Genomic DNA, 27,196 nt, shown 5'->3' on the forward strand with positions numbered 1-27,196 from the left:
TTGCACTTGTCACTCTAGTCGGTGGTTCTAGAAATGCTTACTGTTGGGGAGGGGAGGAGGAAGAGAATGTGTAGATGGCTACGTGCGGAGAGTCACTTTCACAGGAAAAATAAAAAGTTGTTTTGGCGATGAACTATCAGGAATCGTTTTGCTGGTAAAAGGACCAGCACCATCACAAGCAAAGTCTAACAAAAATATTTCCAAGTCTTGGATAGTTACCCTTTTCAATATATAGAGTATAATTCTGCTCTTGTTAGGACATCTGATTCTCTATTAGACCAAAATTTATCAACCTCAGCACAATCTACATTTTTGCCCGGATACTTCTTTGTTGTGGGAGCTGTCCTGTGCAGTGCAGAATGTTTAGCAGCATCTCTGGCCTCTACCCACTAGATAACAGCGCCCCCCAGTATGACAACCAAAATGAGTCTCTAGAGGTGATCCAATTTCTCCCCATTGAGAACCACTGAACAAGACATAGGAGCTCAAGCAACTACTGTTCCTCCCTCTGACTTAGTTACTTCACCTCCAGGGTGATTCTTATATATGTAAAGTCCAGTGTAATGGGATAACAATTCCACAAATCTCAAGACTAGGGAGCAAATGAAACCATAACAAGGGCGTCAGAACAGATGAAACAACCCTAAGGATCAGCTCCTCTGATACAGGATTTTAAAGACCAGACCACTAGGATCGTAGGTTGGAACTCCAAGTCCCATCGCACACTAAGCACTTTTCCTGGTCCCATGCTCATGCCTTTGTAACATGTGTGTTACATTTGTAACATATGTGTGTCATTCCTACTGAATCGTAAATTTCATATGGACAGGAATTATCTTATTTACTTTTCAATTTTCCCCCAACACTCCTCACAGTGCTTTTCACATAGTATTTAACAATTGCAAAATTTTAAAGTCATCAAAAAGGGGCATGACTAAGAGTAGAAAACTTGGTAAAGAAGAATTTGTAAGGGGTTAAAGAGGGTTCTAGATTGGCAGAGTGGGGAAGTGGGGGGGACTTTTGGCTCATTTGGGAAATATAAGACTTTGCAGGTGGTAAATGAGTTGGGGAAAAAAGTGAGTTAGTATAGTATCTAAAAGCCTATATCCGATTATCCATTTATATATTGTTTAATGGCTGAAAGGCCCTTCCATACTATCTTCCATACCATCATTTAGTCTTGCAGCTTCATAAGGAAGGCAATCATCCCATTTTATGGAGGAGAAAAGAGAAGCTCAGTGGGTTATCTGACATCAAGTCCTAAACTCTTTCCTCCACAATGTGCTGTTCCATTTCTGTAATTGTGTGTGTGGAAGCCAACTGGTGGTGGTTGGGTAGTGAGTGAAGGAAGAGGACAAAAAGCCCTTTCCTCTTCTCAGGGAAGCTGCAACGTTGAGCAAATAGGGAAGAAGTAGCACGCTCTGAGATTGGGACCACAAAGTGGTGGCTTCCTCAAAACAGATTTGAGTCAGCCAGGTTCGGGCACCACCCTGGGTGTTGGCTTACAGACTAGCCTGAAGGATACAGATGAGCCACCTGCCTGTGTAGGCTTTAACTTCTCTTGCTTGGCTATGCATATTTCCCTGGGGAGGTTCTCCAAGGTGAAACTTCTTAAACAGGAATTCTGGGGTGATCTTCGCATGAGTTAGCTCAGCAGATTGGTGGCGGTGAGAGTGGGAGGAGCGAGCAGCATTCTGGGTAGAGGAGACAACATGAGTGAGAGGTGGGTGGGGCACCAAGGGGGAAAGCAGGCAGGGATGGAGATGTAGGTGGAGACATGGTGGGGGCCATGTCATAGAGGCTGCCTGACCTATAAGGTGTAGAGTCCTGCTGAAATTGGAGGGTGTGTGGTGTCCAGGAGAGGGGAGAGCTTGAGCAGGGGAAGAAATAGGAATGGAAGAGACAGTTTCAGAAAAAGTTTTAGTTATGATTTCAGGGCTGCATGACTGATGGACTCATGAGTACTCACCATGTGCCAGGCCCTGGGCTAAGAGTCTTGATATACATCTTAATGAATCTTAATACTGCTGTGAGATACAGAATATTATCCCCATTAAGATGAAGAAATTGAAGCTTGTGCTGGTTTAGTAAACTTGGACCAATGGTGCACAGCCTGGAAGCGGCAAAGCCAGAATCCAATTCCCAGTTTGCTTTACTCAAAACTTTTTTTTTTTTTTTTTTGTCTTTTTGCCTTTTCTAGATCCGCTCCCACGGCATGTGGAGGTTCCCAGGCTAGGGGTTGAATCAGAGCTGTAGCTGCCGGCCTACGCCAGAGCCACAGCAACGCCGGATTCAAGCCGTGTCTGCAACCTACACCACAGTTCACGGCAACGCCGGATCCTTAACTCACTGAGAAAGGCCAGGGATTGAACCTGCATCCTCATGGTTCCTAGTCGGATTCATTAACCACTGCGCCACGACGGGAACTCCTCAAAACTTTCTATTTTTTTTTTTTTTTAATTGCAGAAATTCCAGGGCCAGGGATCAAACCTGTGCCACAGTAGCCACGCAAGTTACAACAGTAACAACGCTGGCTCCTTGACCTGCTGTGCCACCTGAGAACTCCCCAAAGTTTGCTCTTAACCATCATGTAGTAAAGACCTGGAACAAGTGAGGTTAGGCACAGGGCAGGGTGGATGACCACTCTTGGATTTCTTGCATAGGTAACTGAAGAAACAGACAACACAAAAGGGAAAGCAAGATGGGGAAGGGTGGGTTCAGTTTGGGACTTTAGTTTGTGCCTCAGAAAGAACAAGTTTAAGGGGGCTGTGAATGAGAGCACTCATGTGTTTCTCTCTGCTCCCCTCTACCCCTCCTGAACTACACACTGGCCTTGGAACTACACACGCAGGGTTCTCTGGTCTGACTCCCCTCTGCAGCTCTCCAGGGAGACAGTGGTAAGCTGTCCTAAGCCCACAGCCTGGACAACATCTGCAAGGTGGAGACAGCCAAGAAGTCAAGGACTGTGGCTGGTAGGCTCTAGGGAGCTAGCTCTTTGGTTCTGATGAAGGAGCAGGTGTTGATGAAAAAGGGTTAGGAACTTAGCCCTTTTCCCAACATGACACACTACCAGAATCTGATATGCTGGGTTCAGACAGTTCCAGGCTATGCTATTTTTTTTTTGGGGGGGGTGCTATTTAGAGCCATACCCACAGCATATGGAAGTTCCCAGGCTAGGGGTTGAATCAGAGTTGTAGAGCTGGCCTACGCCACAGCCACAGCAATGTGGGATCTGAGCCCCATCTTCCACCTACACCAGAGCTTGAGGCAATGCTAGATCCTTAACCCACTGAGGCAGGCCAGGGACTGAACCTGAGTCCTCATGGATACTAGTCAGATTTGTTTCTGATGAGCCACGACGGGAACTTCTATGATGTCTAATCTTAACCTGACAAGTTTGAGGCTTTGGGGTCATGCACAGATTTCCCAGGAATGCTCTGACTCTGAGAGGGCCTGAGGTTTCACGTGAGTGTGTTGGTGTGATCATGATTAGAGTGAAGTTGATGATGTGGATGGTTGGGCTGGATTGTCAGCCCAGCACTCAGGTGGGAGGCCCTCGTCTACATGGCCTCTTGGGCTCCTGTGACTGGGATGAGAGAGTGGCAGACCCTCCATTCTCTGATGGTCAGGAATAAGCAGCACTTTGTTCCTTGGAAACAAGACAGTGCTTTCCTTGTCACCTTTCTGAAGGTGCAGGGCCTCTGAACCAGAGAAGACATCAAAGGAATCCCAAGAACTTCGGGACTTCTGGTGGGGAGGTTGGAACTAAATGTTCTGATGACACCAGAGGGGAGGAGACCAGAAAGCAATGTCTCTTTCCTCCCCCTCATCCAACCCCCTCAGCACAGGTGACACTCCCTCCTCTCAGACTGGTCTTTATCCAAAAACCTTTCTAGCCTCTTCTCACCTTTGGGCCATCCTTGGCCTCAAGCAAGAAGAGTCCCTACCCCTGCCCTGCCACCGTCCAGCTACTGTCCTTCCTCAGCCTCAGTCAGAGAAGTGTAGCTGAGCCGTTCCTTCTGGACCATCTGCATTTTCACCAGGAGGATTAACCTGGCCAGGGATAACCAGGAAGAGCCTTGCACCCAAGGGCCAGTTGGACCTCTTATTCTGTGAGTGTTACAGTTCCTGGACTGGGTGAGGCTGAGACCCTAAGGTAACCAAGAGAGAGGAGGGATGGCTGGAGGTGCTGACCAGCTGGATGACCTTGGGGCAAATGTCTCTTCTCTCTGAGGCATGAGGACCTGGGCTGGATGATCTCTGAGGGAGAGTCTGGCTTTGAGAGCATAGGGGAAAGTACATGGGGAAGGCTGGGGCACACTGGAGGCTCTGGGAAGGGGCAGCCAGCCAGTCCAGGTGCACTTCTGCCGCCAATCACCTTAACTCTGCCAGCAGGAGGAATGGTACCAGCCATGGCCCAGCTCCTGTTCCTCCAGCTTGTTCTAGGGCCAGCTTTGGTTGAAAACTTCAAGCTCCAGCTTGCCATCAAGAACTTCCGTACCTTACACATCGACTTTCCCAAGGTTGACTTCGAAAAGGGTTTCCACGGCTACTGTAATGGTCTGATGGCCTATGTACGGGGCAAAAAACAAAGCTGGTATTGCCCAAAGATCCATTATGTATTGCATGCCCCTTGGGCAGTCGTCCGGAAGTTCTGCAAGAACAGTGAGAGCTTCTGTGAGAATTACAACGAATACTGTACACTCACCCAGGACTCTGTCCCCCTCACGATCTGCTCCCTGAACTCCAAACAGCCGCCCACCAGTTGCAACTACAATAGTACCCTAACCAACCAAAGGCTCTATCTGCTCTGCTCCAAAAAGTATGATGCTGAACCGATAGACATCATTGGTCTCTACTAGAGAACAGAGGCTTGCACTTTGAACCACTCTCCCTACTGTCGCTACAGACCAGCCTGTCCCCACTCCTGAAGCTCTGATTGTGGGTACAAGGTTTCCTCCCTGACTTTGAAGGCAGGCAGGGTCCCCTCCCAAGAGACCAGGGAGGTAGGAAAAATGTCTCGAGCTTTGGCCACCATGCAAAGTCATACTGTCTTGTAGCCTCTTTCTAACTTGTTTGCCTTCTGCCGACCCCCCCCCCCGCCACCTCGCCACCATCCTCCCTCTCCCACAGACAGTTTTACCCACCCAAGAAGCTGACTGTGTCCAGTTGGCAGCAGTTGTCCATCTGCTGGGCCAGATCCTGAATCCTGGATGGAGTCCCAGAGCCTCAGCTCACACCATGGCAACAGGCACCAGTTCTGTGTCTCAAATCCCCATCCCTATCACCCTTCCCTTCTCAGTCTTCCCCATTTCCCTTATGATCCCCTCTACTCACCCACCCACAGATAGGTATTTCTAGCTATAGGAACTTCCCTGGGAGTCAGACTCACATTAGCATCATTTTCTCAGGGACTCCCTCAGTTCCCAGTGCACTCCTTTCGATGGAATCATTGATTTCTTCTTCACACAACGTGTCCTTTCCGCCCTTCTTCTACCATGAAGCCCAGTGCGGTCTCTCCCCCATACTCCCAACCTCTTCAGTCACTCTGTATTCTTTCTCTAAACCTCTTCTCCTTCCATCCTTCTCACCTAGACTCACTGGAGTTTCAAGTCATCTTCTCTGACCTGTCCCTCCAAAGATTCTTGGATCCCTTTCCTTCCCAAAGCTCCTCCTGACATCTTCCAAACTCCAGATCTGCCTCTGACAAGCCTGGGGTGGAGTAGACCACCCAGAGTCATGAAAGGTTTTAAATCCATATGAGAATTAGGTAAAAGATAACCATGGGATGAAACTGGGTGAAGGGTACATGGGACCTCCCTGTGCTTTTTGCATCTTCCTGTAAATCAAGAATCATTTCAAAATAAAAAGATAAAAAAACCCATCTAAATCAGTTCTGATTTCACTCGTTTCTTTTCTTTTCTTTTCTTTCTTTCTTTTTTTTTTTTTGTCTTTTTTTTTGCCATTTCTTCGGCCACTCCCTTGGCATATGGAGGTTCCCAGGCTAGGGGTCTAATGGGAGCTGTAGCTTCCAGCCTACACCAGAGCCACAGCAACGTGGGATCCGAGCCGCATCTGCAAACTACACCACAGCTCACGGCAACACCAGATCCTTAACCCACTGAGCAAGGCCAGGGATCGAACCTGCAACCTCATGGTTCCTAGTCGGATTCATTAATCACTGCGCCACGACGGGAACTCCTGATTTCACTCATTTCTGTGTCCCAGAACTTCTCTCAGAGTCCTGAAGGCCATCCACCTCCCGCCATTTTCCTGGGTGACCCTTAGCAATCAGTAGGCTCTTCTGTTCCATGTCTACTGTGATGGAGGTGGGGTGGGATAAAACTCAGTTCCAGGCTGGGTGCTGAAAATGGATTCTCCCTCCCCCTTGGCTCTAGAACAAATGCATAAGAGGAGTTAGGCTAAGTAGATCCTTGACTCACCCTCTCTGGCGTCTATTTCTCCCCCAACAAAATATGGATTGCAACAGATGAGGAAGGTGGGGGGACAGGGAAGGGTCTAGTTGCTAGTGTCTGGGTCCTACCATGTCAGATCAGGAATTGCTACTCTCCTTTGGGAGGTTGAGGGGAATAAATACCAATAATGGGCAAACATATGTAGTAAATACTTTTACCTCCATATCTAGTTTATCTTATCTCCAAATATATTCCTCAGCCATGTTCTTAGAAGCAGGCACTGAGGGGGCTGCTACCTAATGGAGGGGAGGCCAAGTAGAGCAAAGGGTGTAGACGTGGGAACACCCATCCTTGGGTTTCTGGGCTCCTCTCTGTCTCTGCACCAAGGGGCCCCTCGTCCCTCACCCTGGTGGAAGAAAGAGCTCGTGAGCTGCTGCACACACAGATGTTTATTGTCTCACAAGCTCCCTGGTGTTAAAGATGCAAGGTGAAGGGCTGGCAGGCTAAGGTGAGCCTACTCCCTAGGTGCTGCCCTTCTTATCATAGGTGCCAGCACCCTTGTAGCCACTCACATAGCCAGAGTTGTCTGTCACGTCTTCCCGTCCTGCAATGCCTTTGCCTTTGCCACTCTCATCAAAGCGCTCCTTGTGGGTGCCAGTGTACTTGCTGGTGTCCGTCAGCCGGCTCACCCCGCCCACAGTAGTTGCTTTCTGCAAGTCAGAGGATGGTGAACCTGACTGCTCTTCCCTTCTCCTCCACTGTCATTTCCATTCTCTAAAGGTGGCCTTTGATTCCTCTAGTTCTCTGAGCTCTTGTTCAACCCTTGGCATGGTGCTGCTTGCTTAGGGCCCAGCTGCACTGTGGGCAGGAGCTCTGAGCCATCCACTTGTGAAGAAGGAGTCTGGTGTATGGGAATGAGTGAGGTCTGTGTATGTGTGTGTGTATTTCTCTGTTTCCAGGGGTGCTATTTTGACTAAGCAGCAACCAAAGAACTTCAACCCTAGACCTCAAATGCAAGGTCAGTCCTACTGGGAAGACCCTATTTGAAATCTAGAGTAGACACCTCTTAGTAGACAGGGGACAAATAGGGTAACAGGGGATGGTGACAGGCAGAAAGCCAGATATTAGACTTTACGTAAAAGTGGGAAGAGGAGCAGGGATCAGGTACCAAGTCCTCTGCACTCAGTGTCTTCTAAAAGCCACCAGGCCCTTGTTGCCTTCAGATCCTGGACACTTGGGCATGAGTCTAAGTTTTACTATTAAAATAGCTGTGGACCTTGGGCAATCACTTCCTCTCAGAGTTTCCTCACCTGTGAAATGACTAGGTGATCTCTAAAGTCTATTTCAATCTCAACAGTGGCCAGAGGCTTTGTGCCCTGTCTCCCCATAGTGCTACTGTTGACAGGAACCCTGGCATGTATGAGGGGAGACAGGAGCAGTGGGGATTTAGGGAAGTAGGGTTAAGGGTTAGGAGTGAAGACTGTCACTCACAGTAACACCGGTGGTAGCTGGGTCCTTGCCCTCCATGAGTTTATAAATGTTCTCCAAGGCTTCATCTGGACTCTTCCCCTTGAATCGCTTCTGGCCCAGTTCCTTCATTGCCTCCTGGAACTGCTGGAAGGTGACGGTTCGGGCATTCTTGGCCCTGGTTAGTCAGACAGGAATCCAGAAACTCTGGAACATGAACTCATCACCTTCCAAGGCCAACCCTCCCCTTACTCAGATGTGGCCTCTTGACCCTGAGTGTCTTGGGGACAAGGACGAGCACAGTGCCAGACACCCAGTAGGTGCTCTGCCCATTACAAATGTTCTGCCACATAAACCCTTCCATGTCCCATGACCTTGTTTGTTACACTCACCACCCCCACTCCTGTCTTAGGTCCCTTACTTGACTTTGCTGAACACAATGTCCACATCAGTGGAGGTGACCATCTTGCCGTCCATGATGCCACAGTCTTTGCACAACTTGGAGAAGTTCTTGTTGTTCATTTCAGTGCCACTGCTTGACGATTCTCCAAAGACAGCAAACCGCTGGAACGTTTTCTCTGCTTCTGATGCCATGGTCAACCAGAGGTGAGGGAGGACACTGCAGGGTGGTAGGGAGACTCAAGGGGGAAGGAAGGAGGGGAAGGGAGGGGACTGAAGAACAATAAGGATGGTGGTTAAAATAAAATCCCAATCAGCAACAGGAACGAATCCCCTTCTCCCTGTCCTCTCTTCCCCCTTCCCTCTGACTCCCTTCTTACTGTTCCCAATATGAGAACTACTAGTGTGAACCTGCATATGGAGTAATCACCACCACCACCCACTTCCCCATCATGTCTGTGTACCTGAAATTGCCTGGATGGTGTCTGACCCTTCCCAGCCTTTGTATGTAAGTGTGTGCAGATGTGTGGGAGCCCGCTGGCTGAGGAGACTGTGTGGCAGGGGGGAGACAGGGGAGGAGAGGGAAACTTCTATGACCTCAGCAGTGTTTATGTGACATCATTTGCAGCCCCATCTATAGCCCTAATCTTTGGGGGAGGGGTCCTTAAGTCCCTACCTTGCATGTCACTTTGAGACCTGACCAGCCTCCTGATCTCTCCAGATGATCAAGCTTCCTTCATCATTTCATCCCTGCTTGACCCAGTCCTCTGTGTCTTGGTCAAACTGTTTTACACTCTGCCCTTCAACAAAATCTGAGGAGAGCTCAGGGGATGGGTTAATGAAAACAAGTTGACATCAGTCCAACATTGAGCTTTTTTTCTGTCTCCAGGCTCAGGTTAATGACCAACATGGATAATCCCATTGGCTTTGGCAGACCAAGTTCAACAGGAACTTTATTTTTATTTTGTCTTTTTAGGGCCGCACCTGTGGCATATGGAGGTTCCCAGGCTAGGGGTCCAATTGGAGCTGTAGCCATTGGCCCATGCCAGAGCCACAGCAACGCCAGATCCAAGCCTCATCGGCGACCTACTCAACAGCTCATGGCAACATCGGATCCTTAACCCACTGAACGAGGCCAGGAATCCAACCTGCATCCATGCATGCTAGTTGGGTTTGTTAACCACTGAACCATGATGGGAACTCATCAACAGGAACTTAAATGGCTTCCACTGTTGGACCCAACATGGGAAGAATATGACTCTTGGAGGGTCATAGATCTGAGTGGGTCAGGGTGAGGGTGAGCCCCAGACTCTGAAAATCTTCCAGATAAGTTTCAATGCAGGTCAAAGATGTTCCTCAGGGGTTTCACTTTGGCCTTTTCTCTAGCTGGAAACCGTATAGATGGATGAACTTCAGGGCCCCTACAATAAAGCAGCTGGGTTGGTGACTTCCTGCCCCTTCCCATCTGTCACCAATTCCTATACTTTCCCTTGTCTTACAAATCCATTCCTGTCTTTCCACTCCTATTGCTCTCACACTTTATGCAAGTCCTTGTTATGTCATAGCTAGTTGATTAGCCTTCTTTTTTTTTTTTTTGTCTTTTTGCTATTTTTTGGGGCCACTCCCGTGGCATATGGAACTCCTATCCTGCCTTCTAAATGACTTCTTTCCTAAGTCAAATGCTTCACCTTCACCCACCCTCTAAACCATTTTTAATTACCACCCTTCCCCATCAGATTAATTTTCACAAAGCAATTTTTTTTTATCAGTTTCTCCTGCTCAAGAACACTCTATGGGTCTTCAAACCTTTTTGAAATGCCACACCTTTTTGCTTGTCACTCAAGGACCTTCACACCTGGCTCCAACCTACCTTACCGAACATCACCCACCTTGCATTAATATTACTCTTCATCTGGGGCCACAGTGGTCTGATAACTATATGCTTCATAGGGTACCTGAAGCCTAGTGGAGAGAGAATAACCTTGGAGTGGAATGTATCTGGCTGGAGATTTAAGTCCCAGATAAGTCATTTACTAGCTGAGTGGCTTTGTGAAAGTCACTAAACATCCCTGAGCTTCAATTTCATCATCTCTATAGTGAGGACAAAAATACTTACATTATAGTATTAGGGGAAAATATATGGCAGTTACCTTGCACATAGTAGCTGCTATTCAATTCTTTAGAGTAACATGGATATTTCTGCCCCCAAACTTTCCCTCATGATCTCTCTCTTAATGGATAGAACGCCCCTCCTTTCCACTCAAGTACTCCGTTGTTGTACTCCTGATAGTATGGTTTGCCCTAGAAACAAAACTTCTTTCTTCTTCTGAATTTTATTAGGATAACGGTTCCCAGCCTGCGGGCTGCAGCCTCCTGGGGCAAGGGTTTCTGAATTACTACAAGGGCCTCTTGCAATCTATATGTACATAGAAATAAATAATAAGCTTTGCCCATTTAGGTATATATGTGAGTATCAGAATACTATACATACTTATTTGAAAGTATGTTTGAATTTACGCTTTGTCTCTAGCAGGGATATTCAAACCATCATTTGGGAGTGGAAATCTCTGATCTCCCACTTGAAAAGAATGGGAAATTATTGCCAAAGTACTTACCGTCTAAACAATCAATCTTACACACACCATTCTTCTTAACTTGTTCTATCTTTATACGTTCTCTCAAAGATTGGATCCCAGGCTTCTAGAGAGGGTATGACTAGACCTCACACTTCTTTGAATTCCATCTATACAGTGGCTTGCACAGAGCAGGTACTTAAAACTGTTGCTTACTGGGAAGTATAGTTTGAAGCTGCTTCTGGCCCAAGACATCTGCGCCAGGCTGAGCCCTTCCCTGACAGGGAGGAGGAACCCCATCTTAGAGCAGAAGCAGCCTGCCTGCAGCAGACTGAGACCCCTAGGCCTTCCCCTAGGAAGCAAACAGATCCCAGTGGAAATTTCCCACCTTCTGCCCGCCCCACGCCCCTGCGTAGGCCCCTTATCAGGTTCCCCCTGAGTCATCCTGACCCAGAGACGAATTTAGATGCTGGAACCTCCAGGTCCTTCCCTCCCCCACTCCAAGTAAGGCTACTTTAGACACATCAGAGGAGGATGCAGGCAGAAGTTCCCCACTCTAGTCTCTTTTTCTCCCCCAACTCCAGTGGGGGTAGGGAGATCTCTCTCCTGTCCTATACATCTTTATCCATGGTCCCAATTCCACCAGGCTTTTCCTTGTCTGGGAGAGTGTTAAACTCTGGCATCCAGAGGGGAGAGGGGACTAGGCGAGGAGCCAGGGTGCCTTGCTTCTGTGCCAGTTTCTGGGTAAATATTTATGAAGGGTGTGGGGGAAGGGAATGGAGGAAAACTTGGGTGCTCCAAACTGGCGGATATAGGGGGGGGTCCTTTAGATTTGGGGGTATTGAAAACTGGGTTTGGTCCTGACCAGTTCTACTCTGGGTCACCTCCTCCCTCTTGGCCCCTCCTTTCCAATTGACTCTGCCAAGTGGGGATGAAAGGGGCATTGATGTTCCTGGGATGGGAGGGGTTTGTGGGTGGTGAGGGGGGTGGGGGTGGGGGTGGGGGTGGTTCCCAGGCAGAAGGGGAGAAGGCAATTTGGGGGTCTTGGGGGGAGTAGTCTGAGCTGGTGTTGTAGTTGGCAGCTCCAGTTCCATTGGCCATTGTTCCCAACTGGCCTGGCGCCCAGCCCCCAAAAAGGCAACTCAGGAACCTAGCTGAAGGAGGATGAGGTGGGGACCCCAAGGGGGAGGAGAGCTGGAAGGGGTGCAGGTGGGGAGAAATCCAGTCTGGATTTCCTATTGTTCAAGACAACTTTGAATCCCTTTAGCCACACAATTATCCCATTCCGGGTGGCTTCCCTCTTAGGAGCATGGGGAGGGTGCATCTAAGTGGGAGGAGGGCAGGGCGAGTGAGGGGTCCAGGAAGTCAAACCCACCCAGTCCCTGAGACAAGCAGCAGTCAGTCGCTGAAAAACCATCCCCTGGGCAATGCGATTCTGCCTGGCCCAGCTGGTCTCACTCTTCTTCTCTGGGCCAGACTAGAAGGGGTTAGCACTGAAGCCACAGGGTCTCTTGGGTCCCGGCCCAGGACACTGCGTCCTCCCCAAGCCCCTACTCCACCTCCACTGAGTTAACTCCACCCCGAGCCTGTTTACCCAAGAGTCAGAACCCCTGGGGGTCCCTGGCCCCTCCTCCGCCCCCCCCCCCCGCCGGGCCTTGACCCGGGAGTCCCCCGTTGGTCATCCTCTCCCCTCCCTCCTGAGATCTCCCTCTATTTATAGCGGCCCCCCGCATTCCCTGCCCCCCCCCTCTCCGCCTTGTTTTCCAACTTCTCAGGGAGCAGCCGGAGAGCAGGCGTCGGGACACAGCAAAGAGAGGAGGTACCAGGACCTTGGGCGCCCCAGAGCTGGAACTCCTGGGCCCTCCACCCCCCGCCCCACCCCACCGTACCCCACCCCACCCCTCAGTCCGTACAGTCACACTTTCCCCTCCCAGCGAGCGAGACCTCCGCCTCCTCAGCAGCAATCCCTCCTTAACCTAGCTCTGTTTCCGGGCGGGTGGAGTCGAAATCATGGGTGCCAGCACCCTGGATTCGTCTCACTTCTACCCGTGCCCACCACTGAGTCTGGGGGCGAAGGAAGGCGCCAGGGTGCCACAGGCAGACTCAGGGCACCGGTGGGGGCAGTGTTGAGAGGAGGCGTGGGGATCCCCCTCCAGACTTAGGGATCCCCGCACACCCTACAGCAGCTGCGTTGCAGGGCGGGGGGGGCGGATGTTATGGGGAGCGCGGGAGGAGCTTGGAAGCACCCAGCAGATTGCTTTCTTCGGAGCGTCCCTCGGGCCCCCAGCACAGTCCCTCCCTGGGCAGCAGGCAGCCTCGGGCGGGGTGGGAGGGCGTGTTTACAGGGGGTCTGGGGCGGATCCGCGGGGAGCTGGCGGCCCGTGGGCGGGCTGGGGCGGGCAGGGGGCGGGTCTGTGGGGAGCCCAAGCCGGGGCGGGCCAGAGAGTCAAAGGCAAGTGAAGGTGGAAGCGGCCGCTGCGGCAGCAGGTAGGGGGAAGGGCCTGCGAGGGGCCTCGGGGCCTGGCTGGCGCCAGCGGGGGCCTTGGGACAGTTTGATCCCAATCCCTTGGAGCTGACGGCTCATGGGAAGGGGCCCGCGAGGAGGGCCGCTGGGCCACTGCGCACAAAGGCGGAGGCTCCGCGGGCTGCAGGGCGTGTTTGGGGCGTGCGCGAGACTGTGTCCAGGGTACAGGGCGCTCAGCGCCAGGCGCGCGAGCGTGTCAGTCCCCACGCGGACGAGCACGGAAGGAACAGGTCCCTGAGGCTGGGCCCAGGCAGTCCCATCCGACCTGCCCATCCCTTCCCAGCTGGTGCTCGACCCTTGTGGGTCGTTGGGGGAGGCTGGGAAAAGATTGTGGGAATATCCCTCCCCCCACACCCCCTTAAACTAAACTGGTGGGACCCACACCGAGACTGGGCGGAGGAGAAAAGCGACGGCATAAGGTTTAAACAAACAAACAAAAATTTTAATGGTGGAACCAGTCGTGCTCTGCTACCCTCATTTTGCTTGAGAGCTGTCAAAACTTGGGGATCCCCTAGTCCAGACTAGTTTGCAAATAAGAAATTGAAGGCAAGAACAGTGACAGATTGAGCCAAGGTCACACTGGTAGAGGCAGAGCCGGGACTAGAATCCAGAGGTTCTGACACTAGCCATGCTCTTTCCTCCACATCAGCACTTCCTTTTCTCCTCCCCGCCCCCCAAACCCTTCCAGCCTGAACTGATACCTGCTCTCTGTGTTGCCCCGTAGGCCCCTCCAGCCTGTATTGATTCTAGTGGAAGCCTAGAGAAGGCTTGTTCACTGGACTCAGGGGTACAGATTAGGGCAGGTTAGTGACCGGGCAAGGGTTGGTGACCCAGTCGTCCAGATCTTGGCTTTCTGTCCCTAAAAGACCCAGAGTCTGTCTCCCATGTCATTCACCTCATTGCCTTGTTTTCTCAGACCCCTGAGCCAGGAGGAGTGAGAACCCTGACCCCTAACCCCACTGCGTCCAGCCAATAGGAGTCCAGTAAGTGACCCCACCCCCAGGCTGCAGGCCCTTCACTGTGCTGGTCTGCACAGGTGCTCCCCTCCTAACCCGGCAACCGCCAAAAATTGAACATATGTTAACTTCTTTGCAGTCAAGAGGAAGCATCTTGGGAGGAAGGGAGGCATTGGATCAGCTGGACACAGATGTACCTTGTCCTACTTTTCTTGTCTTCCCCCCTCCCCCTCTTGATCATGTTTCTCAGATCATTTTTAGCCCCTCTCCTTTGAGCTGCTGACCTTGGGACTTTAGTTGAAGGTCACATTCAATGGTGAACTTTTACTACTCATCCCTTAGTATCTTTAGAGTACCCAGTCACTGAGCCACTATTTTCACCCCCTACCAAACTAGAAGTATGGGGTGGCCCCTAAATATAGTCTGAAAACCCACACACACAGCTGCATTGCTGCTCAACCCCCATTACTTCCATCCAGGATGGGGGGGAGGCTCGGGAGGTGTGGGTGTTGAGGGGTGCTGGGGATGGCCAATCTGAGGGGAAGTGGTACCCTGATTTCTCTTCCACAAGCCCTCTCCCCCAGCAGCCTGGTTCCAGCGCTGGGGGCAGGCAAGGCTCTTGGTGTGTCCTGGAGAGGTCCTTGGCTCCCGGGGCCCTCTGCACACTGCTTTGTCCAGTGCTGAGAGAGGAAGCCAGGCGTTGGAGGAGGTGTGGCAGTGTGGGGGCAGCCTCTGCAGTCTCCGTGTTTCCTCACCCTGCCAGGCCACCATGGCGGAGCTGCAGGAGGTGCAGATCACGGAGGAGAAACCGCTGTTGCCAGGGCAGACACCCGAGGTGGCCAAGGTTATCCGAGACCCTCTGACTCCCAGGCCTGAATTCCAGAACTCCAGGCATCCCCCCACTTCTTGCCTTCCCAAATTCATGACCTCATTCTAACCCACACCCCTACTTTCTCCACATCTACCTGTGTTTCTCTCCCCATACACCACACCGAGAGCCCAGGCTTTTGTCCTGTCACTACACTAACTTTCATCCTTTCCATGTCTCTTTTTGTCAACCTCTTTCTGTCTTTGGTCTCTTTTGGTCTCTCTACCTACCTTTCTTTATCTGTATCTGTCTCTCCGTCTGTGACCCTACGTGGCTGTGTGTCTCTGTGTGTATCTGTGTGTCTCTCTCCAGGAGGCTGAGTTAGCTGCCCGAATCCTCCTGGACCAGGGACAGGTAACCAGCTTGGGGCAGCCCCAGGTGGGAGGAGGGGCTCTCCCCAGGAAGGAGAGGGCCCCTACCCGGCTCTTGGCTTTTCCATCTCTCCGCTTCCTCTCCTTTTCCAGTCCTCTCCTGTCCCCGTCGCTCCCCTTCCCTTCCTTTCTCCTCCCTACGCAGAGTTCCCTGATGCTCTCCAATCTTTCATTATGCTTTTCCACCCTCAAAATCATCCTCCAGTGTCAAACTAAATTCTTGCTGATGCTATTTCTAAATCTTGGGTCCCATCGCCTCTCTTTGCCCCTCCCCCACCTTAAAGCCCCAACTTTTGTGGAGGTTCCTCTTCTGCCTCTTTTCTTCTCAGCCTAAATCCTACCTGATGGTGACCTCTTTTCCTGCAGACTCACAGTGTGGAGACACCTTATGGCTCTGTCACTTTTACTGTCTATGGCACCCCCAAGCCCAAACGCCCAGCGATACTCACCTACCATGATGTGGGACTCAACTGTAAGGGCCTTCACCTTCCCCTTCCATTTCTTTCTGGGAAGAGGCCTGGAGGGGGGCACGGTTAACCCTGATGTGAAAAAAAAAAAAAACAAAAAAAAAACAAAAAAAACTAAAGCAAACAACCCTGGTGTGAGAAGAAGGGTCAGGAAGGGAGCCACGTGGCATGTCAAGTTCTCTCCTAGTCTGACTGTGGCGGGAGAGAAAGAGGGTGGGTTGTGACTTGGGGACATTTCTCCTGTCTGATTCTACTATTGGGGTCATGGGGATTCTCTTTAGATAAATCCTGTTTCCAGCCGCTGTTTCAGTTTGGGGATATGCAAGAAATCATTCAGAACTTTGTGCGGGTCCATGTGGATGCCCCTGGGATGGAAGAGGGGGCTCCCGTGTTCCCTTTGGGGTGAGAACTAGCTCCTTCCCTCCTCTTCAGACTGTGAGGCGCACGACAGGTGTGACCTGGGGGTTGGACCAGGGGAGGAGGGAAGGGCGTGGTGGTGATTCTGGGAGAGGATGAAGAGGACACTGAGGTGGGGGCCTGGGGGCAGGTTGGTATTTTCCTTAACATTGCTTTCCTCCCCAGATATCAGTACCCGTCTCTGGACCAGCTTGCAGACATGATCCCGTGCATCCTACAGTACTTAAAGTGAGAGGCTCGGGGGCCCCTCCAAGCCAGAGTTCTCTCTCTAGCACAGGGTGGCCCTTAGAACTCCTGTGCCCACCCAGGCTCTGGGTGAATTCTGTCTGGCCTAGATATACCCTCCCTCCTCCATGCCCCCACCTGATTGTCAGAGGAAGCAGGTGGATTTGGAAAACACTTGAGTCAGCGGAGTAGCCCTAAGGGACAGAGGAGAGGAAGAGGAAGCTGGGTGCATGGCCCTGCCTTAGGCTGAGGAGGGACTTCTCTGATCTGGAAGCTAGAGAAGAGGAGGGGGGCGACATGGTCCGGGAGGAACCAGACAGACCTGTCTTTCCCTCCCACTCCCTCTGCCTCCTCCAAACACACACCTGGTGCACTGGGTGCCCGCCCTGCATCTAAGAGGAGTGGGAGAAGGAAGAGAAAACTGGGTGAGGCCTCGGTTGTGCACACTGAGTGTTGCACGATGCCTGTGCTCTGTCTTTGGCTTGGCTTTTTCTGGGCACCGGGGCCCTGGGCAGCTCTGGTTCACCTCTTTGGCTCTCTTCCCCACTATGCTTCCTGTTGTTCACTGAAGTTGTATCTGTTTTTAACATCTTGCTTCAAGTTCCCTTCTTCCCAGTTCCTCTAGAGGAATCAGGAACTAAAAGAGAACAAGTTGAACTAGCTCCTGAAAGTTGAGAATGGACAAAGAACTATGTAGGAAACAGTGTCTGATTGGTCAGCGGATGGATATTCATTTTCGGGACACTCACTCTCCTAGAGGGAGCTGGGGAAAGACTTTGGGGACCTACACGGACCACCAGCGTCCATTTTTAGCTTCTTGGCACCTTCTTTTGAGGCATCCCCCAAAGGAAGGTCCCTTTCTGTCCTTTGTGTCCGAGGCCTTAGGAAGGAGGGTGAGGAGTTTGGAGAGTCAGAGTTTGGGACACCAGGACCCATTAGGCCCCCATTTCCCTTTCACAGTTTCTCCTCAATAATTGGAATTGGTGTTGGAGCTGGAGCCTACGTCCTCTCTCGATATGCTGTAAGAAATAAAAACCCCCAGAGGAGGGAAAGACGGGTCCAAGACCTAGGCAGAGCAAGTAGGAGAGTATTATTTATCAGCGTGTGCTTGGGGGGAGGCTGGGGAGTAATGGGGGGGCAGGCAGGCCCATGGACCGTGGAGTGGGTGGAGCTCAGCCTGGAGTGGGTGGAGCTTAGCCCAGAGGGGATAAAGCCATGCCTGCCTTTGACTACCCTCCCTTCTGCTGCCCCCAGCTTAGTCACCCGGATACTGTGGAGGGTCTCGTCCTCATCAACATCGATCCCAATGCCAAGGGCTGGATGGACTGGGCAGCCCACAAGGTTTGGAAGGGCCTGTGTGCTGAGATCCAGGGCGGGCTTCCCCTTATATGGGTCCATTTAGGCCCTACCGGCAGAATGGATCGGCCTGTGAGCTTCAAGAGGCAGGGGATGGAACAGGAAAGAAGCTGTGTCCCTTTGCTTGGGTCTCTTCTCCTGATAATGTCCTGAGCTTTCTCACCTGCCTTTTCCTCTTAGCTTACAGGCCTCACCTCTTCCATTTCGGAGATGATCCTTGGGCATCTTTTCAGCCAGGTAAGTGGTTGTGGAAAACAAAAGAAGTAGAGGTGACCAGCAGGGCCTGGAATACTTGGGGATGACTTCCTTACCTGGTCCAGCATCTGGGGAGGGAAGGAGGCTTGACTCTTCGCATCTAGTAACTGGCGACTTCTCGTCCCCGCCCTAATTTTTTCCCCTCTTCTTTCCTTCAGGAAGAGCTGTCTGGAAATTCTGAGTTAATACAAAAGTATAGAAATATCATTACACATGCCCCCAACCTGGCAAACATTGAATTGTACTGGAACAGCTACAACAAGTGAGTGGGTGGAGTTCCTGTTGTGGCTCAGCAGGTTAAGAACCCGACCAATATCCATGAGAATGGGGGTTCGATCCCCTGGCTTTGCTTCGTGGGTTAAGGATCCGGTGTTGCTGTGAGCTGTGGTGTAGGGCGCAGACTCGGCTCGGATCCCACGTTGCTGGGGCTGTGGTGTAGATGTGCTGTGGTGTAGCTCCAGTTTGACCCCTAGCCTGGGAATTTCCCTGTGCTGCAAGTGCAGCCCTAAAAAGAAAATTCAACAAACAACTAAAAAACCCCTGAGTGTGTGGGCTTGTAAAAGAAATATAGAAGCAGCGAGGGGTGAAGTCACGGGGAGTCGCCGGGGAGGAGAGGAAGATAGGAAGCAGGCCATGCAAGGTGGAGGCTTTGCTGTGCAGCTGGGGCAGCTGTGGTGCAGACCCAGTGGGAAACGTGAGGAGCCAGCCCCCTCTCTCCTGTTACCTCCTTAGATTTTTGGATTCCCAGGAGTAAGATGATCTCGTGCCCTTGTGCCCTTCATCCCCTTTACTGCCCCCTGACCAGGGACCTCAGGCACAAATGACCACAGGGCTCATGCTTCAGGCCTGCCTGCCACCTTCTCCTTCAGTCCCCACTTAAAAATCACCAATATTTGATTCTAATTTTGGGGAGGGAGATGGCCCCTCATAGGGCAGCTGGATTCTATCTGGGTGGATAACACTGCTTGCCTAAAATTCCTACTCTTTTTAAACCCTCTTTAGCCGCCGAGACCTGAACTTTGAGCGCGGAGGTGATGTCACTCTCAAGTAAGACTTTAAGGGGTAAAGCTTGGCCTCTTTCCCTGGATCTTCCCCAGGTGTTTATGTTCTATTCACTGAGCCACTGCCAGTGTCTCTTGTTGGCCATTCCCACAGAGAAGCCAAGACTGAAAATGTCTGCTGGTGCACTGCAGATAGGTCAGCCTCATTCGGCATGGGTCAGAAAGAAATCTGGAGTTCCCGATGTGGCTCAGTGGGTTAAAGATCCAACAATGCTGTGGCTGTGGCATAGACTGGCAGCTCTGCAGCTCTGATTCAGCCCCTAGTCTGGGAACTTCCATATGCCGCAGGTGCAGCCCTAAAAAGAAAAAAAAAATCCCCCCAAAAGAAGGGGAGTCTTTTGCCAAGGGGTTTTCTTGTCACCTCCCACCTTATCCTATTTAGCACATCACCACCCATTAGGTCTTCCCTGTTTGAACCCTCTTGGGATTGGCGGGGTTCAGAAGGCTGTTTCCTCTTTGGAGCCAACATTTTCCAGGTGTTCTTCTGGGAAGAGGTGGGGGAGGGACTGCGAGGGGCTCACCGCCTGCTCCCCAACACTGTGCCTCTAGGTGCCCTGTGATGCTGGTGGTAGGAGACCAAGCACCCCATGAAGATGCAGTGGTCAGTAGAGAATTTGGGGGTGGATGAGGGAGGGTTGGAGTTCTAGGGGGGCAGTCAGAGGGCTAGCTTGCCAAGAGGCAAGCTCTGTTTGGGACAGGAAGAGCAACTTTGGGGCCTAAGAGGTTGATTCCTAGTAAGAAAGAAATGGATAGGGGGCTGATAAGAGAGGAAACTGGGAACTGGGTCTCTGGGTCCCTTAGTTAGGAGAGGCCGCAGGGAATGTGATCTTACTCATTCAGTCTCCTACTTACTGCAGGTGGAATGCAACTCAAAACTGGACCCCACCCAGACTTCTTTCCTCAAGGTCAGTAACCCTACTCCACACGAAGCCTGATTCCTGGCCCTCTGTCCAGAGCCATGTTCTTTAGATTCAGATGCAAGTCTTCCAGGGACCTGCATGGGAGCAAGTGGGCAGGTGGAGTGAAAAAAACAAGAAACACCTTACAGGCCTGGAGTGGGGAATCTAGGGAAGAGAGATCCTTTTCTACCTCTCAGCATGGCTCATTTTTTAATGTGTGTATCACTTTTTCTGCATGGTTCTCTCCTGAACAGATGGCTGACTCTGGAGGTCAGCCGCAGCTGACTCAGGTGAGTACCTCTGCCATCCGAGGGATGGGATGCTAGTGGCTCTGAACTATATCCCCTTTGCCACACACTCCATCTGCCACGGCCTTAGGCTCCAGCTCAGCTTCTCACCTCATCCTGCTGTCTCCCTCTCTTCATTTTACTTCCACAGCCAGGCAAACTGACCGAGGCCTTCAAGTACTTCCTGCAGGGCATGGGCTATAGTGAGTATGGGGATCAGAGGATGCCACGAGGACCAGGGGTTGCTGCAAGGAGGAGGGATGGGCACCGCAGGGGGAGGAACCATTTTAGGCGAATTCCTAGACTTACCACCATCTGCTAAATCAAGCTCATTGACCCCTGGCCCCACTTTGAGTTGCGAGCCGCTCTTCCCCCCACCTCTCTGACTGTCTGCTCGTCCTCTGTCTTCACAGTGGCCTCCTCCTGCATGACTCGCCTATCCCGGTCTCGCACAGCCTCCCTGACCAGCGCAGCCTCCATTGATGGCAACCGGTCCCGCTCTCGCACCTTGTCCCAGAGCAGCGAGTCTGGGACTCTTCCTTCAGGGCCCCCGGGGCACACCATGGAGGTCTCCTGTTGAATGACCCTTGTTGCCCTGGTGTGGGACCCAGCCCTCACCTCCCCCAGCACTAACCTGGGAGGTGCCTAGGGCGCTGGGCCAGAGGGAGCAAGGGAAGATGGGCAAATCATATGGGGAGATGACCTTGATCTCTGATTGCTACCCTAACCTTGACCTCTAACCTGTGATTCTCCTCAGCTCCTGGGAGAGATGTCCTAATATCTCTTAGGGACCCAGGCCCCTAAATGATCCCTCTCCTTCATCTTGGTGTTAAGGTGGAGAAGGCACGTATCTCTTCTCCCTAATCTAGGTGTCTGTCGCTAAGGGATAAGGGGTTGCTGTAGTTGTCCGTGGTGTCTCCACTGGATGCTCTCTCCTTATCCCATATCGCAAGGGTAGGGGGCTTGGGGCTGGCACCACTCACCAAAGCTGATAGGGCTTCTCATGAACCCTTCAGACCTCTGAAGGGTATGGGCCTACACGAATGTGTGCCGGGGAGACTTGCTGCTGGCTTAGTGGTCCTCAGGATGTGACAGAAACATTCGGTGTGGAAATGGAAGTTGGAATGGGAGGTGGTGGGCAGTGAACAAGTGTGAGGGAAGGATTGGAGCTGGGCAGTAGGAAGGGGCCTGGGGCCATTGGCTGCACTAACTTTGGTAGCTGCCTAGACAGTGTGTGTCTAGAGTGGGAGGGGGGAGGGAGCCAAGCTGGGCAGGGCTGCTTGGGGCTTGGCATAGGGGTGGGAAGGGCTGCCTTGGGGCTCTGACCACAGTGTGTTATGTGTGGAGGGTGCCCTCCTGTCTCCCACAGTGTCTGCTGTAACAATAAACTGTAGCGGAATCTGAGCACTATTCTTCTTCTTTGTCTGAGTGTGCCCGCCTCCTTTCTTGCCCTCTCCCTGCCCAGCTCTCACATTCTCCTCTCGAAGTAACATAAACCGCAGGAGAGGGCTTATATAGCATAGACATGTCACAGAATGAGACTACATGGTCACTGGTCCCCAGTAGAATGGTATTATCTTTGGGAGTTCCCATTGTGGTGCAGCAGAAACAAATCCAAATAGGAACCATGAGGTTGTGCGTTTGATCCCTGGCCACGCTCAGTGGGTTAAGGATCTGGTGTTGCTGTGGTGTAGGTTGCAGATGTGGCTCAGATCCTGCATTGCTGTGGTTGTGGCATACGCCAGCAGCTGTAGCTCCAATTTGACCCCTAGCCTGGGAACTTCCATATACTGCGGGTGCATCCCTAAAAAGCAAAAGCAAAAAAAAAAAAAAAAAAAAAAAAAAAAAAAAAAAAAAAGAATGGTATTATCCTTGATATTGATAGTATTTTCAAGTTTGGGAAGGGAGGAGCTACTCAGATGTTCCTTATGAAAACTTCCTTAGGAGATTTCTGTATCAGTGGAATGGACCATTGAGAAATTCCATATGGCATTTCAGAGATGGCATCAACATCATGATCTCAAAGGAGGAAGTGCAGAAAGCTGACTAACATGTCCAAGCACAACTTGGAACCATTTTCTGGCAGGACCCTCCTTAGGGTCACCTAGATAACATTTTTTTTTTAAGGTCAAACCCATGATCTATGGAATTTCGCCTACGGACTGAATCTGAGCCACAGCTGCAGCGATGCCAGATCCTTTAACCCACTGTGGTGGGCAGGGGATCAAACCCGCACTTCGGCAGCAACCCTAGTGGCTAGGGTCAGATTCTTAGCCCAATGGGCCACAGCAGGGACTCCCATAGATGCCATTTTAGATGGTTGAATACAGTCCGTGGACCAGACCCTCATGCAGTTACTAGAATGTTTGGGTAGCTTATAGTTGATACAAATCCAAAAATGCCTTCAGAAGAATCACAGCAAAAAGGATTTCCTCTCTGGAATTTCTCCTCCCCTATGAATCCAAGAATTCAGGGAGTTAATTAGATTATGTTTGTGGTTCTCTGGGAAGCTTTTCAACAAGTATGAGCAATAATCATCAAGAGGACTTTAGATATTTTGTGGCTGTTGTAGGCTGATTCTTGGGGCTCTTGGGGCATAGGAAGTCCAAATGAGAAGGCACCATATAGTGTTACTGGCAAGAGGACTGTTGATGGAGTATTCCAAGGTCATTTGCTAGATTATAGAACCCCCTCAGGCAATTATACTTCCCTCTGCGGAACTGAGCTGAGGACGAATGCAGCTTGGTGTCTGGTGCTGACACAGTGGCATAGAACTGGGGCATCGAATTTGTTCCTGCATCTTGAGCAGTTCCTCACTCTCTCTCCCAGGACCACGTCTATTTTAAATGCCCTAGGCCAGGATCAGAAGGGGGCAGTATTAGGTGACCAGCTGGGTTACAGAGCTAGCTACTGATGGCAAGGTATTGGGTAACCACACACAGGGCAGGTAGCAAAGAGTGCTTAAATGCCATGCTAAAGAAAAGAAATAGCATAATGGGAATCATTGGACCAATCAGCTCCTAGATAAACAAAATGTGAGGAAAAGGCAAAGAATTCCAACCCGTGTCAGCCTTGACTGGCAATCTCTGCTGATGTTTGTTACAGAAAGGAGGGCAGGTCGTCTCAGTACATTTACCTACAAAGATAATACTGTTGGCAGGGTGATCTTCGGAAGTGGGAGCAAATTACATCTGTGTGTACTCGTGAGAGAGCTTGTGCATGTATCTGTCATGGAGGTGGTGTGTGAAGTGAATGGTGGCTGTGTGTGTTCCTCTCCAACAGATGTCTCTGTGTCTATAAGAAACCCAAGAGTTAGGTAGAGGGAGAGATGCTGTCTGCTGGGAGCAAGGGAGAGGGGCTTTGCTGTCCTTGACTGACCTCTCTGCTTTGTTGGTCCTGCACACTCTGGGTTAGCCCATGGGGACATAGTGCCCTCCTGTGGTGGATATGGTTCTTCCTAACTTTCCCCAGCTCCAGGTCCCTTCCTAAACCCCTCATTGTTCTTTGTGATTCTAGCTGTAGCTATGTAGAAGGGCCTGATACCACTGTCAGCAGTGATCTGTGTCAGCAGTGATCTGTGGCTCCCGCCCATTCTCGAGATTGGAACTCAGAGGATTGGAGGTGAAGTGGGGTGACTTCACAGAAGCTCAACCGCAAATGACCTCCTTTTTGTCTCTGCTTCAGGCTTTGGACTCTGTTTCTCTCTTCCTTTCATTCTCAGGGAATATTTCCCTAACTTTAGGGACAGAAGCCCAAGATAGCTAAGCAAACAAGCCATGGGAGGTGAATTAAAACTAGAAGAACAGGAGTTCCTGTTGTAGCTCAGCAGGTTAAGAATCCGACTAGTACCGATGAGGATGTGGGTTCAATCCCTGGCCTCGCTTAGTGGGTTAAGGATCAGGCATTGCCATGAGCTGTGGCATACATTGCAGATCCTACTCGGATCTCGATCCCGAGTTGCTGTGGCTGTGGTGTAAGCTGGCAGCTGCAGCTTCTATTCTGTCCCTAGCCTGGGAACCTCCATATGCCATGGGTGTGGCCCTAAAAAGCAAAACAAACAAACAAACAAAACAAAACACCAACTAGAAGTGATGAGAGCCTTGTGGTGTCAGTCTGAAAATTCTGGAACTGGTAAAAAGACATGAAAGGGTGATTCTCTAAAGGAGCATTCAAAACAGCAAAACTGCAGTAGGAGGGTTAGATGGTAAGTTTCAGAGAGTCCTCCTCTGAAAGGAAAACGCCAGAGTGGGAGGTGCCACTTTTCTAGAGAGATTTCTGGACTAACTGGAAAATGAGAGTCAATTCTGAGCAGAGGCCAGGGGTGTGGTCAGGGTAAACGGTGCCTGGAGTTTAAGGCGTTTACACCCTCTCTCCTCACCAGCATCAGAATTCCCCAAATTGGATAAATATACAGTAAGAGTAGAATGCTTTCTGTTTTTGATATTCAACAAGTCTAAAGATAGTAACTCAGAACAAGATTGAAATGAAAAAGAAATAATTGACAACAGGTGTTTTTAAGCATCTCCTCAGACTGGGATATGCATGTAAACCCTGTATGTACCCCTTTTGCTTCACTTTTCCTAGTGGCTGTGGGTTCCTCCCTCAGGTCAGTGGGGGGAATGTGAGAGTGTCTGGCTAGTTGGGACACTAACATGTACCAACCCACTCCAATTCTGAAAACCATTTCTTTTTTTCACTTTTTAAATTTAATTTAATTTTATTTTTGGTCTTTTGTCTTTCTAGGGCTGCACCCAGGGCATATGGAGGTTCCCAGGTTAGGGGTCGAATCAGAGCTGTAGCTGCCGGCTCATGCCACAGCCATAGCAATGCGGGATCTGAGCTGTGTCTGCGACTTACACCACAGCTCACAACAACACCAGATCCTTAACCCACTGAGCAAGGCCAGGGATCCAACCTGCATCCTCATGGATGCTACTTGGATTTGTTAACCACCAAGCCATGATGGGAACTCCTTTTCACTCTTTTTGTTTTGTTTTGTTTCTTTCTTTTTTCCCAGGCTAGGGAGTTGAATCAGAGCTGCAGCTCCCGGCCTATGTCACAGCCACAGCAACGAGGGGTCCGAGCTGCATTTGTGACCTATGCCACAGCTCATGGCAATGGCGAGATCCTCCACTGAGTGAGGCCAGGGATCAAACCCGCATCCTCATGGATACTATGTCAGGTTCTTAATCCACTGAACCGCAACAGGAACTCCCTGGCAGCTGTTTCTTGTACTCTATCACCTAGAGTCAGGACCAAGGGACCATTTCCTCTGGAGAAAGAGGAAGGCCAAGTGGCATGAATTTTCTCACAAATTAGTCTGGAGCTCTTTGGTTTTTATTCCTGAGCATATCTTGTTCATGTATGTTGGTCTGTGGCTGGCCTCCCACCCATTTCCGGGGTATTCAATGAACTCCGGTTTCTCTTTGATGCTGTTCCCCATCTGCCTTTCTTCACAAATTATCACCTTATACTTGCAATAGCCAAACCCAATCCCTAGCTTGTAAGCAAGGAAAAGTGTGGAGCTCCAGAATGTTGCTTCAGAGAATCATTTATCGGTGCAAAAATGGAAAGCCGGCTCAAAGAGGGAAGGCAGATGGAAGTCTCATTTTTGTTGCTGTTTTTTTTTTTCTGTTTAAATATATATATGTATATATATATATATACACATATATACATGTGTAGGATGGAGAATGAGGGGTGGGAAAGAGGCCCAGGAGTTTAGAAGACTTGAAAATTGTTCCATGTACATTCTCTTGGACTATTCCAACTTGCTTCTCCTCTTATTCATTTTCCCAACCTGTGTATCTTTACTCCCATTATTATCTTTCAACTCTCATGATTCTAATTTTCTTCTGTTACAACCTATCTCCCAAGGCTAATCAAGGTTCAGTTCTGAATCTGGCTTCTAGTCGCCATGCCCCAGCTAACTCAGCTCTCCCTCCTGTCTTATTCCATTCTTCCACATTTCAAGCTCTCAGAAATCACATTCACTATCTGCTCCCTTAGAGACCTCCCAAGTTTCTCAATGGGCATTCATAGCTTTTGAAAATGATCAAGATTGTTCTTCTCCCTGATCCCAGTGTTCTCTCTATGCAGCATTCTCAAGCTTTCTTAAACCGATACAGCATGGTTCAAACTAAACATGGTTCCTGTCCTAGTCAGTAAGGTTCTTGGGAAAAGAAACAGAAATGGTGGTTGGAAGGATGGCTGAAAGCAGAGTAGGCTAAAGGGGAATCTAAAGGCTCCTGGGGTGGGAGGAGATAAAAAGTACATGACCCACCCATGCTTGAAATCTCCAGCCTCTCCTCATTGACCTCAAATGCTGATAGCATCAGTGACCCAGAAACATGAGGAGCCTTGGAGTCTAATGTGCTTCTTCTCAAGCCTCCTTTCTATAGTACAAATCCTCTGTATCAGAAATAGCTCCTTCACTTCCATATAATCATGTCCCTTCCAATTCCCCCTTCCAAAGTCCTGGCAAGGTCACTTGAGCTGAAAGCAGAAGAGAATCAATGTGTGGGGGAAGTCTTCTGTTTGCCCTATAGGTTTCTTTCTTTCTTTTCCTTCCTTCTTTCTCTTTCTTTCCCTTCCTCCCTCTCTCTCTCTCTCTCTCTCTCTCTCTCTCTCTCTCTCTCTCTCTCTCTCTCTCTTT

At 50.4% G+C, this 27,196-nt stretch overlaps 3 protein-coding genes across 19 annotated transcripts in view; 2 read left to right on the forward strand and 1 right to left on the reverse strand.

Annotated features, from left to right (window-relative positions):
* The window catches only part of RNASE13 (ribonuclease A family member 13 (inactive)), a 7,592-nt gene extending 1,699 nt beyond the window's left edge, over positions 1-5,893 (forward strand). Inside the window, exon 2 of one of the 2 annotated variants that reach the window (XM_084969338.1) lies at positions 4,393-5,893. In XM_084969338.1, the coding sequence (XP_084825464.1) occupies positions 4,401-4,862 (462 nt within the window). In that variant the 5' untranslated portion in view covers positions 4,393-4,400 and the 3' untranslated portion in view covers positions 4,863-5,893. Of the gene's footprint in view, positions 1-2,169 lie in introns of those variants that run through there. The other variant, XM_021099314.2, reaches the window with a different exon arrangement.
* Positions 5,894-6,144: 251 nt separating this feature from the next.
* On the reverse strand, positions 6,145-10,061 carry TPPP2 (tubulin polymerization promoting protein family member 2). Of its 3 annotated transcripts, XM_084969339.1 has the most exons (5): positions 8,747-8,836; positions 8,305-8,555; positions 7,908-8,061; positions 6,989-7,126; positions 6,145-6,394 (listed from the first exon to the last, which is right to left on the reverse strand). In XM_084969339.1, exons 2-5 carry the CDS (start codon positions 8,475-8,477, stop codon positions 6,347-6,349), a joined length of 513 nt encoding a protein of 170 aa, XP_084825465.1. In that variant the 5' UTR covers positions 8,478-8,555; positions 8,747-8,836; the 3' UTR covers positions 6,145-6,346. The 3 variants fall into 3 exon arrangements, with proteins under 3 accessions (XP_084825465.1, XP_020954975.1, XP_003362045.1); XM_021099316.2 differs by lacking the exons at positions 6,145-6,394; positions 8,747-8,836 and adding an exon at positions 8,959-10,061 and having other exon boundaries at positions 6,848-7,126; XM_003361997.5 differs by lacking the exon at positions 6,145-6,394 and having other exon boundaries at positions 6,848-7,126; positions 8,747-8,876.
* A 2,559-nt stretch (positions 10,062-12,620) lies between these two features.
* NDRG2 (NDRG family member 2) lies at positions 12,621-21,945 on the forward strand. 14 transcript variants are annotated; one of them, XM_021098384.2, is made up of 18 exons: positions 12,621-12,674; positions 14,104-14,182; positions 14,296-14,362; positions 15,099-15,179; positions 15,516-15,557; positions 15,941-16,046; positions 16,323-16,443; positions 16,624-16,686; positions 17,644-17,704; positions 17,938-18,024; positions 18,220-18,276; positions 18,453-18,556; positions 19,297-19,341; positions 19,905-19,956; positions 20,213-20,260; positions 20,509-20,544; positions 20,693-20,744; positions 20,955-21,945. In XM_021098384.2, the coding sequence occupies exons 4-18, from the start codon at positions 15,105-15,107 to the stop codon at positions 21,119-21,121; spliced, it is 1,116 nt and encodes a 371-aa protein (XP_020954043.1). In that variant the 5' UTR covers positions 12,621-12,674; positions 14,104-14,182; positions 14,296-14,362; positions 15,099-15,104; the 3' UTR covers positions 21,122-21,945.
* Positions 21,946-27,196: the final 5,251 nt, after the last annotated feature.

The sequence above is a fragment of the Sus scrofa genome, chromosome 7, assembly GCF_054392235.1.
Source record: "Sus scrofa isolate SSC_HxYL_T2T_F1_AM1 chromosome 7, Sscrofa_HxYL_maternal_Yorkshire_Landrace_v2.0, whole genome shotgun sequence".
In the NCBI taxonomy this organism is placed as follows: domain Eukaryota; kingdom Metazoa; phylum Chordata; class Mammalia; order Artiodactyla; family Suidae; genus Sus; species Sus scrofa.

Coding starts and splice junctions, on each gene's coding strand:
- NDRG2 (XM_021098384.2), top strand. CDS start 15,105: ATGGCGGAGCTGCAGGAGGTGCAGATCACGGAGGAGAAACCGCTGTTG. Junction 15,180..15,515: donor AGACACCCGAGGTGGCCAAG/GTTATCCGAGAC, acceptor GTCTCTCTCCAG/GAGGCTGAGTTAGCTGCCCG. Junction 19,342..19,904: donor GGAGGTGATGTCACTCTCAA/GTAAGACTTTAA, acceptor CTGTGCCTCTAG/GTGCCCTGTGATGCTGGTGG.
- TPPP2 (XM_021099316.2), bottom strand. CDS start 8,477: ATGGCATCAGAAGCAGAGAAAACGTTCCAGCGGTTTGCTGTCTTTGGA. Junction 8,062..8,304: donor ATTGTGTTCAGCAAAGTCAA/GTAAGGGACCTA, acceptor CTGACTAACCAG/GGCCAAGAATGCCCGAACCG. Junction 7,127..7,907: donor CAGCTACCACCGGTGTTACT/GTGAGTGACAGT, acceptor TCTGACTTGCAG/AAAGCAACTACTGTGGGCGG.